The sequence below is a fragment of the Myotis daubentonii genome, chromosome 1 (assembly GCF_963259705.1).
Source record: "Myotis daubentonii chromosome 1, mMyoDau2.1, whole genome shotgun sequence".
In the NCBI taxonomy this organism is placed as follows: domain Eukaryota; kingdom Metazoa; phylum Chordata; class Mammalia; order Chiroptera; family Vespertilionidae; genus Myotis; species Myotis daubentonii.
Window position 1 is genome coordinate 151584110 of NC_081840.1, and position 21121 is coordinate 151605230.

The 21121-nt window shown below is 55.1% G+C and overlaps 1 protein-coding gene across 4 annotated transcripts in view; it reads right to left on the reverse strand.

The window, feature by feature from the left end:
* Nucleotides 1-4206: 4206 nt before the first annotated feature.
* The window catches only part of DIP2C (disco interacting protein 2 homolog C), a 376691-nt gene continuing 359776 nt past the window's right edge, over nt 4207-21121 (reverse strand). For all 4 annotated transcript variants that reach the window (XM_059662882.1, XM_059662881.1, XM_059662883.1 and 1 more), the window contains 5 exons: nt 14253-14310; nt 12149-12223; nt 10142-10316; nt 9012-9135; nt 4207-7310 (listed from right to left, as the gene is read on the reverse strand). In XM_059662882.1, coding sequence (XP_059518865.1) covers nt 7058-7310; nt 9012-9135; nt 10142-10316; nt 12149-12223; nt 14253-14310 — 685 coding nt within the window. In that variant the 3' untranslated portion in view covers nt 4207-7057. The remainder of the gene's footprint in view (nt 7311-9011; nt 9136-10141; nt 10317-12148; nt 12224-14252; nt 14311-21121) is intronic.

The following is a 21121-nucleotide window of genomic DNA, read 5'->3' on the forward strand; positions in this document are numbered from 1 at the left end:
CCAAGTCACAGCAGTCACCCCGACCACCAGAAACCCACTCACTCCATCACCCCCGCCCCCCCCCCCCCGCCAGAAATCCACTCACTCCATCATCCCCGCCCTCCCCGCTAGAAACCCACTCACTCCATCACCCCCGCCCTCCCCGCCAGGAACCCACTCACTCCATCACCCCCGCCCCCCCCCCACCAGAAACCCACTCACTCCATCACCCCCGCCCCTCCCCCCCGCCAGGAACCCACTCACTCCATCACCCCCGCCCCCCCCACCAGAAACCCACTCACTCCATCACTCCCGCCCCCCCCCGCCAAAATCCCACTCACTCCATCACCCCCTCCCCCCCCGCCAGAAACCCACTCACTCCATCACCCCCACCCCCCCACCAGAATCCCACTCACTCCATCACCCCCGCCCCCCCCACCAGAAACCCACTCACTCCATCACCCCCGCCCCTCCCCCCCGCCAGGAACCCACTCACTCCATCACCCCCGCCCCCCCCACCAGAAACCCACTCACTCCATCACTCCCGCCCCCCCCCTGCCAGGAACCCACTCACTCCATCACCCCCACCCCCCCCACCAGAAACCCACTCACTCCATCACTCCCGCCCCTCCCCCCGCCAGGAACCCACTCACTCCATCACCCCCGCCCCCCCCCCCCCCCCGCCAGGAATCCACTCACTCCATCACCCCCGCCCTCCCCGCCAGAAACCCACTCACTCCATCACTCCCGCCCCTCCCCCCGCCAGGAACCCACTCACTCCATCACCCCCGCCCCCCCCCCCCCCCGCCAGGAATCCACTCACTCCATCACCCCCGCCCTCCCCCGCCAGAAACCCACTCACTCCCTGACTGGTCACCCTCCAGCCAGAAACCCACCCATGAGAAACACTTGCCCACGATGACATGACCGACTTTTGTCAGGACAGAAGCTGGTTGCTGACAATAGTGAGACTCTGGGAAGGCTGTGTCCAGGATGGGAGTGGACAGGTGCACCTGGAGGCGGGAGGCCGCGCTGCTATGAAAGCACAGAGAACCGCAGTGATGGCAAACCTTTTGAGCTCGGCGTGTCAGCATTTTGAAAAACCCTAACTTAACTCTGGTGCCGTGTCACATCTAGAACCTTTTTGATCTTTGCAACCATAGTAAAACAAAGACTTATATTTTTGATATTTATTTTATATATTTAAATGCCATTTAACAAAGAAAAATCAACCAAAACAATGAGTTCGCGTGTCACCTCTGACACGTGTCACCTCTGACACGTGTCATAGGTTCGCCATCACTGCCCTAAGGGGAACCTGCCTGTGGGGGAGAATGGAGGCAGCAGCAGGGGCTCAGCGCTGGCCGGCATTCCCGCGAAGAACCCAGCAGGACCGGCGGGAGGTGCTGTGGGTGGTTACCTGCCGTGGGCGCTGGGGAACCGGACGGGCCAAGATTGGAACAGGACTTCACAGTGGACACGCCTTTATACAGCTTCCGCATTTGGACCATGCGATTGGATTACCTACTCAAAACCTCCCTTTTTTAAAAAAAAAAAAAATGGTGATTTGGGTTTTCCCAGTAGGGCAGGCGGCTAACGGGGATGCTCCTTCCCCCCTGACTGAATCCGCTCTGACCCAGAGGTCCCGCTGCCTCCCCACCCCACGTGCCTGCTCACCTCCTGCTTCCAGCTTCCCCTCCTTAACCAAGAGGTTGTCCCCCACAACCTTGCACCCCTGGCACTTGCCTGTTCCCAGCTCAGTGCTGTAGACACAGAAGTCCTTAAGCTCCCTGAGACCCCTCCTTCCCTGAGCATGGAGCTGCCAGGCCCTGGGTCGGTTGGAGGCGCATTTACACAACGGGGACGGGAGGAGCCGGCTGCAGGAAATTAGCCCCACGGGTCACCCTTGTACGTGATCAAACAAAGTATTTAACTCGGTAATACCTGAGTAGCGACTTGATATTTAAACAGACCACACGCGAGGTTTGATTACTCAGGTCACAAAGGGTCACGGCGGCGTCTCTTTAAGCAGCTTTTCCTCCAGGCTTCTCCACCCGCTCCTCCAGGGCCCAGCGCGCACTTGCTCCTGCTCCGTCTGTGACCCGCAAGCCATGGCCTGGGTAGGGCTGACCTCATGTCGCCCCCCATACACCCTCAGCAGCTGGGAGCTGCTCTGGACGACGACGACATTTGTCCTCAAGAATTCATGTTTGCTTTACACTCGTTCGAATCCCCCCTCTCCCTACTCCACCCCCATGGCTGGTACTTCAGGTTCTGGCTCAGAACCCGTCTGAGGCTACCTACCCGCACAGGGGGCCCGAGTTCTCAGCAGGAAAGCTGGTCTGATAGCGGTCAGGGGCTAGGGCGGGTTCACCGGCCCCTGCACTGGGGTCTGAGGAAAAGCAGCCCAGACACGGGTCAGGGACTCACCGGTGATCGCTCAGCAAGGTGACCGGGTGCATCGCCCCTTTGTCTCGGCATCACAGGCTCCTTCTGTCCCCAGCTGCACAGCTGCCTGGGCAGCCCGGGAGGCCCAGGGCGGTCACCGGACCCGCCGCAGTGCTGTCCCCAGGGCGTCCTCCCGAGGATGAGCTGGGGCAGAGGTGCGGGGTCCACCAGCCTGGGTGGCCGTCTACCCTGCGGCTCTTCACATTCCTCCACCGTGTCCTGTCCGGGCACGTGACGGGCACGCATGGAGGCTACAAACTGTTCACTAGCCACATCAGTCACTTCCAGTTCCTCCCCGTCTCTCCTTGTCAGCCCTGACCCTCTTGCTGGCATTTCCACTTATTTGTCAAATGGCAGGGATAGCCGGGCCCCAGCATGAGTTACTAGAATCAGTGCCTCTGGCAACAGGCCTGCGTGACTACTGGATGCACTGGCACCTTCTGGATTATGAAGAACAGCATGCTCATCCCATTCCCAGAAATTCCTATCATCTCTCCGTTCTCTCCTCCTTCTCGCAGGGGGGCTGCGAGCCCCTGGTGCCACTTACCCGTGAGGAGGTCCTCCATCCAGCAGGTGCTACTGAAGGCCCGCCCCGTGCCAGGTGCCCCGTAGGCGTGCTCGCAGAAAGCAGCCAGGTGCCCCGTAGGCGTGCTCGCAGAAAGCACACCCTGTCCTCCTGCAGGAAGGCTAACGGGTGAAGAGATAGTTAATACACTAGTACAAGGCGAGGAGATGAAGCAAAATGAGGAGACGCTGGGAGGATGACTAAGACACTGAATGATAACCGACCAGCCAACCAAACTACTGCTGGCTGTGTCCCAAGAACTCGGCACTGAGCTGGGGGTGCAGAGCATGCCATCACCAAAGAGCACTCTCACTCACACCCACCCTGGCGCGCGCGTGCACACACACACACACACATGCGCGCACGCACACACACACACACACGTGCACGCGGGAAGGTCTGTGCAGGCCGCTCTTGGTCATCTTGTCTGTATTTGATTCATCACTGTTTGGCCACCATCTGAGACACTGGGACCTTCCTGGCAATAGTCTGTGTAATTCAATGCAGCCGGCTGGTTGGCCAGCCCTCCCACTTCCATACACCCAAGGCATCACCCCAACTAGTACAGGATTCCCTGGAACAAAAGCTGTGGGTTGGGGGGCCAAGTGGATTTCTAATATGAGGGGTTAAGCCTGGTGATCTGTGTGCAGATCTGAGTTCTACTGATTTGTCTGTGTATAAACTTATCTTTTATAACTGTGAGACAGAAAGTCGGTTAACTGGCTACTGCTTTCCAAAAGACAAAGCCATAAGAATTCTCAGGTCTTGGGCAAAAGATAGGGCTTTTGCTTGTCAAATGAACAAAGATAATTTGGGTTGAACTAGCCAGCTAGACCTTCCTACTGACATGCAAAGGGTCCCTGCAGTACAGCTGACGGAAGTGTTTGCACACAGGACTCATGCTTGCTCTTTATCCCAGAAGTTAACCAATAATCTTACACTTGCAGCAAAATGTGAACAAATATATTTAGATATATTTAAAAGAATTTAAAAAAACATTTCACAAAACATTTGTTGCCATAGGAATTCTTTTTAGCAATAAATGCCCACATCAAAATTTAAACATTGTTCAAAGTATGATTCTCTGTACTAAGTAATGCAACACATTATGTAAACAGAGTCAGATACAGTTCCCATGTCCCGTAGGAGTCACTTCCTTCCTGGACGGAAGCTGTCCCGGGCAGTTTCCCAGGGGACCAATTAAGAAACTGCTATTTTCAGAGCAACAAAAATAAAAGCTTTTATTTGTTCATTTGAATATAAAACAGGCGTTATCACAGATGTACAAAGCTTACTGGTGGTTTAACATACGAGAAGGTTGCCGTCCTTTGCACATAAAAATTTTGTTTGAAACCGTGATTGGCTGAGTACATGAACTTCTCTAACCAGTCATCACACTCTATGAAATAACGCTGCTAACATTCAACTGATAAAAGGGACGGTTTCCCGGGGCAAAGTGTCAAGCAGGGTTAGATATATATAATACACAAGCACCATGAGGAAGCCGCCCTGGTGGGTTAGGTCTGTGTTTCAATGTTCACTGTGCACCCTCCTCCTTTGTGCAAGTTGATCACGCGGTTTTGTCTGACTTCGAAAGCACAAGGTCACAAGACAAACACCTGTCACATTCCCATGAGAGGTTTATCTACAGTGAATTGCTAATGCAGAACGACCCTTCGTTATTGCTGAAACGGTGGTGCCGAGTGTCTCCTTTCCTTTTCCCTGCACAACAGAGCTGCCACCCAAGCCCCCCGCCCTCTGGACCTCAACTCCGACATGGGGGGGGGGGGGGACGGGTGACAGGATGTCGCTGACGCTTTCACATCCTCCCTCACCGCCGGGCCTGGAAGCTGATGTGGGCGGGCGAGGGTCGTGTTTGGAGTGACACCTGCCCTGCCCCTTCCGACCCCAGCTGGACCTCATGAGTTACCCTGCAGCTGTGTGTCCTGCTCAGTGTCTTTCCCGAAACCTTAACCCCCCTTCCTAACCAGGTGGGTGAGTGTAGGACATGTCTTGTTTCTGTGTGTGGTGAGTTCTCCCCGTAGGAAGCGGAGACCATAGGAATGTGTATCTGAAGCATGTGGAGAAATATTCACACGCAGCAATGAAGTCAAACAATATCGTAGAAGCCAAATGATTTGTGGTGATGGAAGGATGCATCCCACATGCAGACAAATTTAAAAAAATACGCCACTTAAATTTTAAAAAACAAAAACAATTAGCCTTGGATCTCAGAAGTCAAACAAAACTGTCTTTTAGCAAAGGGCTGACTGCTGGCGCGTACAGCAAGGGCAGATAAAGACATCGCCTACGAGAAAATGAAAAGAGAATCTAAATTTTGCCCAGCAACAATCTTAGTCATGCACATCTAGCAACGAGAGCCACTGCAGGGCCATCCGGGGCCAGCGATCCAGTCAATCCCGCTAGGGGAGCTGACGCCTCCTCCTGGCTGGACAGATGGGCCGACTCAATGAGGAGTGTACAGATGAGCCTGGGAATGAGAAGACCTGGGAGGCAGCAGCGAGACGGGAACCAGAAACGTGGGATCCACAGGTGGCAGCATGAAGGCAGCTGTGCGGCTTTTGCTCCAGCCAGGGGCGCTGGGGGAGTCCGGGCAGCTTGGGCGGGGTCCCTGTGGGTTCTGCTCCCGCGGGCTGGGGAGCCCCGGAGAGCCGGCTGAAGTGACGCTCTGTGTGAATCGTCCCCCGAATGCCGTTCTGAACACCCTGTCCACTCCCCACAGTGGCCATCTGAGGGGAATCAATGCAGCCGGGTGCCAATGACCGCAGAGGATCATTCCTGTTCATACCAAGGACCAAAAAAGGGTGACACTAACAAAAATTATGAGAAACATTGTGCAACGAATTCCTGCAGCTCAGAGAACAAGTGCTGTCGGCCGCCTGCCTCCCCGTGCGCGCCGGGCCGTGAGCGCACGCCGACCACACTGTCCGGTGCGGCTCTCGCAGCAGCAGAGGAAAGCAGGCGTGGCTCGCCTCACAGCCCCTCGCCGTCTTTGAGATAGTTTCCAATCATGTCACTTGCTGGTCTCTGGTTCTAGAAGAAATGCTTGGCCGGGGCTGCTGGCAACTGGGCCGCTCCCATCAGCAGAGCGGAAGTGAGAGCAGCTCTCCTATCTACACACCGTGGAGGGGACACCATGCAAGTGGCAGGTTCTGCGTTTTAAACTTTAAAATCTCCTCTGCTCATTAGTGAATTTATATCTCATATATATATATTTTTGTTGTGATACTATCCACGCAAGATAATACAACACTTTTTTATATTAGCAAACATTACAAGACTTTAATATTCTTGAATGTTTTTTTCTCTTTTATACTTCTAAAGAGATCAAAATAAATTAAACGTTTTGTACATAATTACATCTGAAGAAGTTAACTTATTTTATCTTTTTAGTTTAGTACAAAGATATCTGCAAGATAATTGCTGAAATACACCTTATTTATAATTTCCTCTCATTCTATGCTAATGCCAAAGGCCGTGTGTTAGCCTCTGTGTCTTCAGCACATTTCTGACAAAGAAAGCTGCTAAAATTTAATCGGAAGGTGCTATTTGGAAGGTTTCCTCGTACCTCAACAGACTGTCCTAAAAGGATGAGAGCTAGCAATGGCTTAAGTTAGTAACAGGTCCATGTCATTAAGATCTCAGGACACAGTAAAACAGAGAAAACAATGCTCTGTCACACTACATAGATTGTTTAGAAGAACCCATCTGGAGGGCAGAATATTTTTTTAATTGCTATTTTGGCTTAACGAAATACCACATTTACGAAAAAAGCACTTATTATCCAATAACAAAAGAAAAAGAAGAAAAATGTTTCGAAATGGGCTTTTCCAACGAACTGAAGGCAAAATGCGAGGTCCTTCTGAGCAAACCTCGGTGATAACTCACGTGTCCGTTCCACCCACGCCAACGGGCCGCCGCGGGCAGCCTCCTCCAAGCACCGCGAGACGGCTCCCTCCCGCGACGCCGCCCTGCTGCCGCGCGCGCGGCGACACTGAGGACGGTGCGACCACCTCCAGAAACGCCTGCGGAGCCGCGGCCGGGCTACATGTTGTAGGCCACGTAGATGGGGTCCAGCTGGTCGGCCAGAAACCCGTCGCGCAGGTGCATGCGCTGCTTCTCTCCCCGCGAGTTGATGGGGATGACGCCGATGTCCACCACGACCACCACGCCCACCACCAGGTAGTGCTCCTCCAGCACCACGTTGGTCACCAAGGGGACCAGGTCCAGGGCTTCTTGCTCTGAGCCGTCAAGCTCAACCACCACCACCAGCAGGTTTGTCCAGGTGAACACAGCGCTGGAAGAGAGAGAGAGCCATCACTGCGCCGGGGGTTTCATTCAACCTTCTCTTCTCAGGAAGTGCCGCTTGGTTCTCCGTGAACCTGCTTGAGCCCTTCCAGCCCGCGTGCGGCCTCTCTGAGCTCACGGACTGTCTCATGCTCCTGTCATTAGCCTCTCCTGCCGGCCCATCCCCGTCATCTCTGTGCCTGGCAGCTCCTTCTCCCCCCAGCCCCCCGCCCCCCACTGTGCTGAGGGGGAGGGTGCCGCGGCGGCTCCTCCCTCCATCGGCACACGGTGGCCCTCAGGGCAGGGTCTGTGTCCTGCCCTTGGCCTCGGGCCGCATTAACCTGGACAGTGAGATGTGGCCAAGGCTGGACAGCCCTGGGTGTTTGGGCTGGTGCTGACCTGCCTCTGCCTGGCAGAGAGGAACATCTGGGGCCCTGAGCCAGCTGCCCCCGGCCGACCCGCAGGCCCCCGGCTCAGGTCGAATACTTCAGGGGTCAACTGCCGATGTGGGGGCACAAGCACTGATCCGCGTTCACGTGACTGCACGCAGCAAGAGCCGACCCGTTTGGGGGTAATTCCTCTACAGTGTCAAAGACTGACTCAGAGTGCTTCCTCTGGGATCTTGCAGAGGGACGTCACCCGGAGCAGTCAGTCTCCCGATCTGTGGGAGCCAAGCCTACGATTGGCACCTTAAGGCACATTAACCTCATACGGTTGGGCTTTTACAAAGTGGTTACGAACCTTAAAAGTCACTGCCCTGCGCCCATGGTCTGCTAGGCTATAGAGGCCAGGAGGGTCCCAGGGTGGGGGTGGGTGGGGGACAGCACCAGGCCCAGGAGGGTCCCAGGGTGGGGGTGCACGGGGACAGCACCAGGTTCCAGAGCCCTGCAGTGGGCAGCTGGTAACTGCTTTTTCATGCCGGACACACTGAAGGTGCTATCTCAGCTGTGAGGCAGGACGTATCTGGGAAAACTTATTGTTTCATTAACTGTGAAAGTATGTCTATTAGGAAAAAATGCGCGTTTTGTTTAGAATACCAACGTACATGTGAAAATGAAAGGGAAACAGCACCACGACCTCCCGGTTTGCACAAACAGTGCTAACCTGGAAGGTGTGCTGGAGCCGGTGCCCATCTGATCTCCGTGACAAAACCCTGCTCTCCCGGCCGAGGGAGCCCGCCGGTGCGGTGCTGATGCCACAGTGGCACCGTGACGTGGCACTTGGTGCCGTGTCATTATGGCACTGGGAACTGGTGACACGGCATCAGAATCGGCCGATGTCCATACTGAATGGAGGCGGGGGTCTGCCAGGAGGCTGGGGCTGGGCTGTCACTGTCCTGTCAGGGGTTCCTCGGGGCCCAGCGAGGAAGGGAGAGACTTGGTCGCCGGACACATAATGTGACGTGGGTGTCACGTCCTCCTCCTCAGGCCAGGGGTGAACTGCAGAAGCAGCAGGAGAGGGAGGCTGGGGGACAGGACACGACGGGCGGCTGCCGGGTGATCCCCGGGTCCCAGGGCCCGCCAGCACGGAGTCACATGTGAACCCGGCCGTCGCAGGTCATTCCCAGGGAACGTGCGAGACACCAGCTTGACCTGCCATGGTCTTAGCCCTGAACGGTAAAGGGTTACGACCCAAAGCTCAGACAGGACCCGTCGTCACCAACGCCGCACATCCCACCCGCTGTGGCGCGCGGACGCCCGGGGGCACTCACCACTCCGTGACGCTCTTGTGGGCCCGGATGACAGAGGTCTCGATGTCGATGGGGTGGTACCTCATGCCGCGCAGCTCCATGGCCTCATCCAGGGCTCCCACCACGTACAGGGCGTCGTGGCGCTCTGTGCAGGGAACCAAGCATGTGTGAGAGTCACCGAAACGCCGCTCAAGCCACTTACAAGGGAAGATTAAAACGACTCCAAAATGAGCCAGAGCTGCAAGGGAAGGAGTGGCTGAGCTGGGGACGGCTGCCCTCTGCGGGGAGCGCTCTCAGCCCGTGGCCCTCAGGGGAGCACGGGGGCAGGCGCGCTGCTTCTGCCTGGCCCTCGGGAGGGCGTTTCCCAGGCCGCTTCCACCCCGGGAGCCACACTTGGGCTGGTGGCTTCCTCGCGGCACCTGGTCCGGGGGTGGCACTGCGCCTCCCTCCTCACGGTGCTGTTCCCGGGGACCGGCCGAGGACCCGGCACACACCCGGTTCCCTCTGATGCCGTCTCAGGATGTCTCAGTGCGATTACCCGGCACCTGGGTTTCTGACCATGTTCAGAACAGAGTTCCTCAGCCCTGTGACGGCACATGTGTTCTCATGCGCCCTGCAGACCCGGGGTAAGGGCTGATGTGATGCAGGCGGCCCCCCCTTGCTTCACAAATGAGAGACGCATCCTTCCCCTTCCGGGCAGGAAGGACGTCAGGGCGAATCTGAAGAAGTGATCCAGGTAGAAAACACCAGGGCAGAAGTCTTTGCCGACGTAGGTCCGATGCAATGGAGACACTGACTTGTGGCTGTGACCGTGACTGTGGGGGCGGGACCGGGCCTGCGCGCCTCCAGCGAGGTCGGGGTCACCACCCACGTCAAAGCTCTGAGCTGCGCTCTTCCCAGCCAGTGCCCTCACGTAAAACCGTCTCTGGGCTTTTAACTTCAAACGTGATGCCAACATGTTTTTGTACTTTCCCCCGAAACGTGTGCCAGTTTGGCCGGGTGAACCCAGCTCCCGGCTGTGTGAGGCAGGGGTGTCAGGCAGCCCCAGGGACCCCTAGAAACTCATGTTCCGGGTTTGGGAATTCCAAAACCCTGACAGGTCCTCCGTGTTTGGGGGGCCTGGCCCTTCACCCGCCCGCCTGGACGCTCACCTCCGTTGGCGTCTGTGAGCTCAGTTCTCCGCAGGAACCCCAAGTAGCCTGTTCGTGCCCAGATGGTCTGGGTGTCTCCAAAACTTAATCTTGAGCTGAAGTGGTCTGACTGGAGGGACTCGTCTCCATAAATGGTGAAGTAGCCGCTGGCGTTGTGGGCACTGTGGACCCAGATCTGTGAGGGGAGAACAGGCCTGGGTAAGTCAACCTGGGGACGTGTCCTTGGACGGCACAGGCAAGGCGACGTTGACCTCACTCCGGTTTCTGGGGAGACACAGAAGCTAGGCGGTTACTGACACAGAGGCCCTGCGGCAAGCTTGCAGCTCTGCGAGCCTCACCATCCGCCCATCCGGACTCCCATCAAAGCAGGTTGATGGAGGGTTTTTAAATAAATACAACCAGCGAGCAGAGTTGTACCAGTTTCCTCATGCATATTCAAATATAATGACTGTTTCCGAAAGCAACCTGGAGAAATATTAAAAGGCTTTATGATTTATCTCCCCCTGCATCCGTTTTGCATACTGTTGGAAATATACTGCAGGAAACAACACAGAACAAAACAAACTCTAAGAGGGGAAAACTCTGACTTCGGAAACCAGGAAACAAAAACACCCGAGTGTGTGCCATTCGGGAAAACGGGAAAGGATGTGCTGGCTCACAGTGAAGACCAGGCAGGTTGCGTGGAGCTATGGGACCACTGGGGGAAACCCTTACGTCACTGACGTTCCTAAGACGCTCACACACTGTGTGCTACGAGGTCCGTACAATGTCCCGAATCGGAGCAGTCAGGGGTGCTCTGGCCTAGCTGCTCTGTTATCTTATTTACAATGAAAACCAGTCAAGTTCCCGGGAGTCAGAAGCTCCGCCCTGTGCACATGGTACCCCAGCTCCCGGACACAGCAAGCCTGTGAGCGACTGTTGTCTGCCCAACAGAGAAGGAAAGTAGCCGTCTAATGCGGGGAATGGAAACTGTGCTCCGCTTCTAACAAGGTTTCCTCCCTAGACACATGGCACTAGGACAGTCGGACTGCCGTCCGTGGGTTCTCCCTGGCACGGGAGCGCAGTGCCTGGGGGTCCTCTCCAGGTGCCCAGACAACAGCCTCTACAACCCAATCTTATTTCCATGAACGGAGTAAAAGGTGTAGAACTGTCATCTCAGTTCTAATCTTTGCATGACTCTGGGGTTCGAGTGAGGCCTGCAAAGCAGCCCAGGAAGAGGAGCTGGGGGAGGGAGCCGTGGCTGGGACCCGCCCATGATCATTTGTTTGCTCATCTGCATCGTGTAAATGTCGCTGTGTCCTCCAGGCACAGCGCTGACCATGGAGTTTCTAATAAGGCATCGGCTACAGCACAGGCTAGGGCGCGCCGGGGACACACAGGTGGCACTGCAGCGGGGACATCTGCTGGGCAGGAGGGAGCTGACCCAGTGGGGAGCAGGCTCGCCTCGCAGCGGGAACCCCGGAAGGGAGTGCGTCTGTGTGACCAGGAGGCCCTTTCCTGACGCCCCATTGTCCTCCCTGGAGGAAGCTGGCTATGCAGTCGAAGAAGCAGAGTGTCACGCCGACACCCAGGTGGGAAGAACCGCTGTCCTCCTCCTGCTTGCAGGCACCTGCGGATGCTGCTACGCCCCGAGGCTGTAGAGGATGCCCGCTGCATGCCTCCCTATCGACTCCCTGGCGAAGGGCGGCCGTGGACAACAAGCGCAAGAGCTGAGAAATGAGGAAACACAGCCCACACAGTTTTCTCTTCTAAATTCTTTGAGGAGAAACGAGCCCACTTCCTTAGGGAAGTCCCACTTTGTAGTCCTGAACCGCCATGGACTCCTTTTAGCAATAAAGCTCATCTCACGCTATTTCCCAGCCGGTCAGTGGTGACGTCCCCAGTGCGACCAGATGGACACTGTGGTCAGGGGCGTGGGAGCGCTGTGTCCTGGGGGACAGCCCGCAGGTAGCAGAAGGATAAATCTGGTCTGCGAGCCTCTGTCTCCCAGAGGAAGCCAGTACTCACCTCACCCAGGTGTGAGTCTCCCAGAGGTCCTTTTGTTTCTGGGTTGGCGATGATGATCCGAACGCCCGGAAGTATCTATGTGGGAAGAAGAACAGCCCTGTCAGTAAACAGGCAGGTCCTACACTGCAACCAACCCTGATCTTGCCTTCATTCCATATGCCTGCTTTCCTTTCTAAAATAATCTGGAAAGTGGTATGGCTTTCAATAAAAACTATGTGCCACGGCATTAGGTAATTACAGCATAATAGTTGCATTTCATTGTAATTGTTACTGCAACGTGAGAGCCTGTGTCAAAGTGATCTTAAGATCTTAAAAACAGAAACATGATAATGAACATAATTTAACACAGCCCGATGCTTGCAAACGTGGAGGATGAAAACGTGCTTCTACGGATGGAACCCCACAGGGTGATCTGATCACAAACTCCTAACGGGGCAGGTCTTGATGGGTCGTTACTATATGTTCTTTGGTAAAAGGTCTGCCTTTGCCTTGAGCAAGCCCTGTCCACTGTTCTTGTGCATCGAGGTTAACACACCTTTGAAATAAGTGTAACCACCCTCATGAAAGCATATCATCTTAAGAGTCACCCTGCAATCCAATCCCCACCTTGCTGTCTCTCACTCCTCAGTTCTCTCCTGAGTTCCAAATGGTTACAGGAAGCTGCAAGCTGCCATTCTCTGGAGCATGAGATTTGGCTCTCCAGAAACTGTCATCAGTTTTGGCTCAAATAATCTCTTACAGAAATTCTCTACAAGTTTGGATGCTTCTTACGTGGCCACCAAATAGGAAGTTTTCAATTATTTTTTTCAAATATATTTAGTATTACACTTCACGTCATGGCACGTGAGCATGAAGGGCCGCGCTTGCAGCAGACACTGAAATAAGGAAGCCAGGGATAAGGTTGTCGGGAATGCGGCAGGCACCGCCGAGGGCTTAGGGAAAGCCACGCCGTGGCGGCCAGACGTGAGGGAGGGCGTGGCACCGCCTGTGCAGGCGGGGGCAGCGTGACGAGAACACCTGTAGGGCTCCCCATCTCTGCTCCACATGCCTCCGGTTTCTCCTGCAGGCAAACACCTTGTTCCAAAACATGGATATTGAGCATTTCCTTCTTCAGAGAAGTTTAGCTTCGAAATGTTTTGAATTCCACCGAAACCACAAAAGTGAGGAAGCAAAGGCTGATTCTGCAAATTTAGAACGCAGCTCGCCTTGGTTCAGCTACCTAACATCATGTGACTGAGAGTAGGCAGATCTGTGGTAAAAGCTCTCGGAACAGCTGTCCTGCACCTGAAGTCGCTACTGTGACATGCGGCTCTGTCTAATGGTCCACCAGGCTGCGTGGGTGGTGTGAGGGCGGGGAGGGGAGAACTGCTTCCTGTGGTTAGAAACGACTTACAAAAAGTGCAGAAGCAAAATAAGCCACTTTTAGAATTAGGTGGAGGAGAGATCTGACAATTGCAGCCAAAAAGAGAAAAAGGTCTCCATTTAGGTTTAAGTATGTTTCTTGTTCTTTATTTCTCTAAGAAACATAACCACGGTGGCAGGAACTACTAGATGTCTCCTGATGACTATCCTTTTGTCTACGTCCATAGTAACCAGTACCCCTATTGTTAGCCAGGCTCAGAGACATGCTGAACCAGGGCAGTGCTGCCAGCCTTCCTTTCGGCTGGGTGTGCCTGTGTGAGCCCGTGCCGGCCACTGGCCTCTGAGAGTGAGGCGGCTCAGGGAGCTTCCCGCAGGCCTGCACCATTGGTCTCCTCCTTGTCCTGTGTCTCCTTCTCAGGAAACGTGGAACCCGTACCTGGAGTTGCAGCAGCCTCTGAAGGCCCGAGGTGCCCCTGGGCAGGTGGCCCATGCAGAGCAGAACAAGACAAAAGTGCCGGGGCCCCTGGTGGCCTCAGGGTTTTTTTTATGTGAGAGGAAAAAACTCTAGCTCCTTGAAAACACTGTTAGAGTTTCTGTACTCATGGCCAAACCGAGCCCTGATAAACCACATTCAAAAAAACACTGTGGAAACAATATTCTATAAAATAACACTAAAATTTCAAAACCCTTCCACAGAGGCTCATACGTACACAGAAACGCATACTTCTCCTTGAATACTTACTTTCCCTGACTCCATAAGCGGCAAGCTGTGCGGGGATCCTCGTTCCACCAAGCGGACTCTGCAATGACAAACGGAGGGATTGCTGAGTCTTTCCTGGACCCCGGCTCCCTTTGTCCTCATGCAGCCAGTGTCCGGCGGCAGCGGGGAACACTGTGTGTGCGCGCTGTCCGGTGCGAAGGGAGGTCAGAAGGCAAAGAGAAAGGGGCCCGATGGCAGAGCCCCACTGTGCGCCGTGGAAGTGGCACGAGCCACCCATCCAGGCCACAGAGAAGGCAGGTGCAGCCCCATTTCCCAAACCTGTGAAACGACTGGGAAAACGCTTCTGCATGAAACCAGGCGTCAGCTCAGCACTTGCAGAAAACGGAAAGAACGAGGACCCACTGCCTCGCCGAGAGCTGCTCTGCCCACGCCCGGCCCCGCAGGCCCCGGCGCAGCCGCACAGAGCCGCGGCGCACACAGGCGCACCTGAGCCAGGAGGGGACTGGCCAGGCCAGGCAGCCAAACCTCCCTTCAGGGAAGAAACTCTTTTCAGCGTAAAGGCGATTCGATGGTAGTTTACTGTGAGCCCTGCGGAGGACACAGGTGCTGTCACCACCAGAGCTGGCGGAGTCCTTCTCAGCGGCACTTTTAATGTTTTGTGGCCTCTGTGACCGGCTTCACATTCCTACCACAGGACCAGACTGAGATGCCGCTCACTCACCTAGAAGACATTTCCTAAAGAAGACGCAGTGAAGGAGAAGGTGCTCGAGTTCTTGGAAACTACAGAGAAAATGCTGTCAGCAGGAGGGTGGGGCACAGGGATATGTGACATTCAGCAGCATAACCTGTTCTTTGCATGAGCATAGCTATAGCTCCTCCTGCTGCGTGGTAACTGTTGAAACAGGGAAGTGTGAGGGGGTTAGGGGGCAGGGGCGAGGGGTGACCACCACTGAGGACCATGGAAGGTTAGCCGGCAGCAGACACACAGAGCAGCACTTTCAGCTGCACGTGAGGCCTGCGGGAAACAGCACCGCTGTCGATGACACTGAAGCCTGCAGCCCAGGAGGCCGTTCAGGTTCTGCGAAGGGGCCTGTGTCTGGTGGCTGGCCGGCCGGCCGGCTGTGGGTTCTGGGTGTTGGCGATTTGCTGCAGATGGAGAAAGCGACGGGGACGTGAGGCCTGTCCTGGCTGGGAGAACTATGAGTGGGTGGGGGCAGGGTGAGGAAAGCGGGACAGAAGGAAGGGGAAAGGGCCTGAGAGAGAGGCCTGGCCGCTGTGTGGGCTGCCGCCATGGGCGGGGGGCAGCCGGCCAGCGGCTGGGCTGGATGTCCTACAAAGTCCAGGTCATCAGGCCGGGGAGCAAACTCTTAGCTCGAAATGAGGGCCGTTCTGGACAAGCTTCTCCTCTACCACTGTCCACCCGTGGCCACCAGTACTGAAGGGTGTCGGAAACCCTGCCAGGTGGTGGGACATGCCAAGCAGCTCCGGCAGCGGCCCTGTGACTGGGATGCCTTCAGAGAGGGCACCTGATGCAACGAGGCTGCTCGTGACCAACGTCCATGGACCCCGGGACTCGTGTCCTGGACGCCCACGGCTGTCCCTTCTCTCCCTCCCGCAGGCTCTGCCTGGCTGGGCCGGCCCGGCCAAGGCTGGGGAACAGGACAAAGGCCCGGTTCTCCTTCCGCGAGGGGGCTCCTGGCCATGCCCCACTGCACATCTCTGGCCAGCAGGCCTCCTCTGCCTTCTTCCTGCCTTCGGAGTTTATCTCGGCTCCTGTCCTTCCCTGTGTGGCCTTCGGCCTCCAAGAAAGGAAGAGAGGTGGGGTCTGAGCTGAAACGTGGGCAAGAGGAGGACCACGTTAGGAACTTCCCTGGTCGGTGAAAAAGCGGTGCCAGGCCCTGGCCGGTTTGGCTCAGTGGATAGAGCGTCGGCCTGCGGACTGAAGGGTCCCAGGTTCGATTCTGATCAAGGGCATGTACCTCGGTTGCGGGCACATACCTACCTAGTAGTGGGTGTGCAGGAGGCAGCTGATCGATGTTTCTCTCTCATCGATGTTTCTAACTATCTCTCTCCCTTCCTCCTATTTTGAAGGAAAGGAAGGAAGGAAGGAAGGAAGGAAGGAAGAGAGAGGTGTCGGGACGGGTGCTGGACTCACTCAGGGCGGGTCCTGAATGGAAGAGCTACAGGCCCTGGCAGCACATGCCACGTGGCCTGCCCTTCACCCACCGGAAAAGAAACAGCCCAAAAGCAGCACCTCTTCCAGAAAAAGGCCAAGATGTGCCTCCTGCAAGGGCTGGGGGTACACCCGCCACCCACACGGGGAAGGGCAGGGAGCGGGAAGGGCGGCAGGCGGTGACGGGCGGCCGAGCGAAGCCCTGCTTGTCCACTGACCTCCTCGGGCCGGGACAGCGCTGCTCACAGGCTGGGCCGCTGCCAGTTCCAAGCAGCTCCGAGCAGAGACCCACACGTGCCTCGGCCGGTGAGCTGTGAGGGGTGTGCGCTGTCACTAGACGCTCAGTCCCAGTAGTTTGGGGGATTAGAGACAAGCGGCCTGCACAAGATGGGAGGCTGCAGAGGCAGGCGGCCCGCAGCCCGGCCAGAGTGTGGGGGCGAGTTGCTCCACGGGGGAGGGAGAAGAACAGAGAAAGGACGGTGTCAGTGAGGGGCTTGGCTCCGTCCTGCAGGGAAGGCGATCTGAACTACCCAGTGGGCTTGAACAAAGCACGAAAAGAAACTGTTCTGAGCAGTTACGGCCACGACTGAGCCGGGAGCAGAGCCCTGCTCTTGAGACTCAGGCTAACGGGGCAGAGTCTGCTTCTGACAGTTCAGTCCTGGGGCTGGGCTCCGGCAGCCCCACGCCCCGGGCTGGCCCAGCGGGCCCCAGGGCGGCCCTCCCCAGGCTGAAGTCGGGTCACCCAGGACACCGCTTCTCCCAGCAGCCTCCTGCTGGCTGTGCCGGCGTCTGAATGAAGCCTCAGGCCTGGCCCTGTCTGTCCCACATCCCTGCCATTTTCAACTCAAGTACAAACCCTGGATATCGCACGCGTTTTCCACGTGGGCTGTTACACGGACTCGACGTGCAGGCTTTCACCAGACTGGGCAGTGAGATGGGAAGCTGGCTGTGGGGGAGATCCGCCGCCCGCTATACAGTCCCTCACTGCGCTGGCCCTGAAAGGCTGCGGCTGCCATAGCAACACCGAGGGGCGTGCGGACGGGTCATCACAGTAAGAGTCTTTCTGCAAGGTGTCCTTCGTCACCAGGGCTTCTCAGGCCTCGCAGGTGGGGGTGCCACCAGAATCTCCTCTCCAACACCCAGCGCCCATCTGCCCTCCAGGGCTTTCGCCTTCCCGGGACAGGCCTGCTTTCTGACGCTGCCCATGTGGCCCGGGGGCACCCACTGGCTCTGGAGACACTTAGCATTGGGAATCACTCTATCTGTCCCAACAGGCATGAGGGGGTCCCACAGCAGCTGCCGGAGCCGGTCACTTCAGAATCCGGGACAACAAACCGTGTGTGACATGTCCCGGTGGCCACGGTCAGGAGGGCGAGGAGGGCGCCGGTCCCTGCTGGCCATGCTGCTGCCCAGGCACAGGTGCCCCCTGGTCTCTCCCACCCTGAGGACCAGCACCGTCTGTGCCTTTAATCACCACAACCCACATGGCCACCCAGACGCACACTTGGCTTCGCACTCGGGACAGGGCCCAGGGCAACCCGCTTGTGCAGAATCTAAGCTTCTGTGTGGCCCAGCATGCCACGGACATGCTGCTGGAAAGCCAGCCAGGCTTTTAATTAAACATTAAAGTGCATCTTCCTCCAAAAACAATCGGAGGCATTTAACAGGCCCAATATAATATAATGAGACCATCTGAACAAGTTTTTCAGAATCCCCAAAGATGGGAAGCAGTTGAATATTCAAAAAGCTTAGGTTTGTTCATGTAGGTTCTGTGATGGGATTTAGTGACTGCTCAGCTTCCTGGCTGCGAGGGCAATGAGACGGAGGTTTTACTGTCAGAGTTTGAATGTTAACATCTTGCTATTTCCTTTGCTGCTAGCGAAGCATATGAGAGAGGGTCATTAGAAGCCACACACAAAAACATTAGTGCTTACGTGTAACAGACTCACATTCGCACACCCACCACAGTAGCATGACAACAAAACACTAAAAACGAACCACTGTTTTGGCCACAAGACCACTGGGGACAAGACAGTTGCCGAAGTTGAACAAGCTGATGGATAGCCTCCAGTCCAAGAGTGTGCTTAAAATTCATACACTTAATGGTGTCCAATAAAACATTTTAGTTATGATTAAACACACACACACACACACTCTCACACACACTCATACACACACACTCACACACACACACACTCTCACACTCTCACACACATACACACACACACACTCACACACTTACACACACACACACACACTCACACACACACACTCACACTCTCACACACATACACACACTCACACACACACAATCAGGACCATTGCTGCTGAAGGAGGGTCTCCCCTGAACCAGCACTGAGTGAAGGCTGCAGGGTGCCTGGGGGCCAGCCCAGGGCACTGCCACAAAGCTGCCAGTGGCGGGGTGCGTCATGAAAGCCCCAAGCCAGGTAAAATCGCCTTAGAACGAGTGATGACAGAAAAGCCTATCTAACACATCAGCATTGTCCAAACAAAATACCTAAGCATGTCGGGTGACTCTTCTCTTATAAGATCACAACTCTAATATATATGCCCTGCCTTCCACCTGCCCTCCCTCCCCAAATCCAGACTTTGGTAAGCCTTCCTTGTCCTTCCCTCAGGACGGATGGAGTTCTGCATCTTTTTCTTGCTGCTGAGGTCTGTTTGTGGACCCCTTGACTGGGGGTGTGGGCTGAGTGCTGTGACGGGCGGGTTTCTGTCTAATACGTGCACCCACAGGGCCCCACTCCGCAGCCAGCTGCCCAGCGGGTTTCAGATTCCACCAGCGCTCAGACTCCTGAGAGCTAGTCCTGTGCAAAGGGACCATGTCACCTGAGGTCCTCATCAAGCTCACTAGTACTTCCACAGCAACAGCCAGATAAATTGGTTAAGCTTCACGTCCATTCATAAGGTTTTTTAAACATATTTTTATTGACTTCAGAGAGGAAGGGAGAGAGAGAGAAAGAAACATCAGTGATGAGAGAAATCATTGATTGGCTGCCTCCTGCACGCCAGACATTGGGAATTGAGCTGGCAACCTGGGCATGTGCCCTGACCGGGAATCTAACCGTGACCTCCTGGCTCATCGGTCGATGTTCAACCACTGAGCCACGCTGGCCGGGCGCATTCATTAGTTTTTTTTAATGGAAAATTCATTTGTATTACATTTAGAAATAGCCTTTTTCAGGCCTCCTTGGCTTTTTTCTTAATGAACCTTATCTTTAGAGACGTTTTAAACTCATAAAAACCTGGATGGACAAACTTCCCATGTCCCCAGTAGTAGCCACTAACTCATGACACACAAACGCCTTACATTAGGACAATGTGCTTGTCGCAGTCAGTGAGTCAAAACTCATACTACATTGCTAACTCAAGCCCACACTTTAGTCGCACTTCCTCAGCTCTGGCCGGAAGACCTTCTTCTGGGTCACTCATGACATTTGGTCATCGTGTCTCCTTAGCTCCTCTGGGCTGTGCCAGTTTCTGACTTTCCCTGCTTTTCACGACCTGTCAGTTTGGGATCTGGTGAGTTGTTTTGGGGGATGTCCCTCAGGTGAGATTATGTGACGCTTTTCCTGTGGTTCGATTTGCATTTTGGGTTTTGGAAGGTAGACCACATCTTAACCAGGATACGTACTCAATGCAACTCAGCACTGCCCATGCTGACCTTGCTGTGCCTGGAGGCCATCGGTTTGCCCGGTGTCTCACCCGGTGTCACGCCCCACCTCCCGCCTACACTGTCTTCTTGGGAAGGAGGTTGCTGTGCACACCCGTGAGGGCCTCACGGAGGGTCAAGTCTCCTGCTGGGCGGTCAAGCGCACGTCCCAGCAACGTGGACCTGCCACAAGGAGACACTCGTCCTGTGTGGGCTGCCCTTCTCACAGAGGTGGAAGAGTGGCAGGGCTGTGGCCTGAATTCCTCTGTGGAGAAGCCTGGGCAGAGAGAGTGCGCAGAGGGCAGGGGTGACATGGAGAGTTCCTAAACCTCTGGATTTTGCTTCTAGTCCCTTCCTGACACCATGCTATTTTCTACCCTTAGGCTCCACCAGACACAGCCCTTCTGTCTACATCCACCCGTGTCTGCCACAGTAGTCCTAACTCGTCCCTGTTACTCCCCGCTAAGGTCTTACTGCCTTGCCCTTTCTGAGTGATAATAGAAGCCTTGAAAATAATTTCTAGATTTTATATGTTTATGTGCATTGTTTTTAAAAGAAATTTTCTACTTTAAAATGATTTTAAAATTATGGAATACTTACAAAAATGAAAACAATCCAAAGAACACCTGTAATATTCCTTACCCACATTCACCGATGGTTTATATTTTACTCCATTTGCCTTATCGTTGGCTCTCGCTCTCTTAAACACACACACACACACACACACACATTGGGGAAGCATTGAAGGTAAGCAGAATACATGGTGGCTCTTTACTCCTAGGTACTTCTTTCTTTTTGAAGTTTTATTTGGAGAGCACATTTATTAAAGCTGGGGACAGGGAAACAGGAAGGGCTTAGGACAGAAGCAGCACCAGGAGAGCTCAGGTGGGGCTGCTTTGGCTCTAGAAACGTCACAGGAAAGAAGTGAGCCGCGCAGGGCTGCTGTCAGCTCACTGAAACGTCAGAGAAAAGGGGGCCTTAGAGACAGGATCAGGGGCTTGGTTGCTGCCCCTTGCTCCCCTGATTCTAAGTCTCATGGGGACC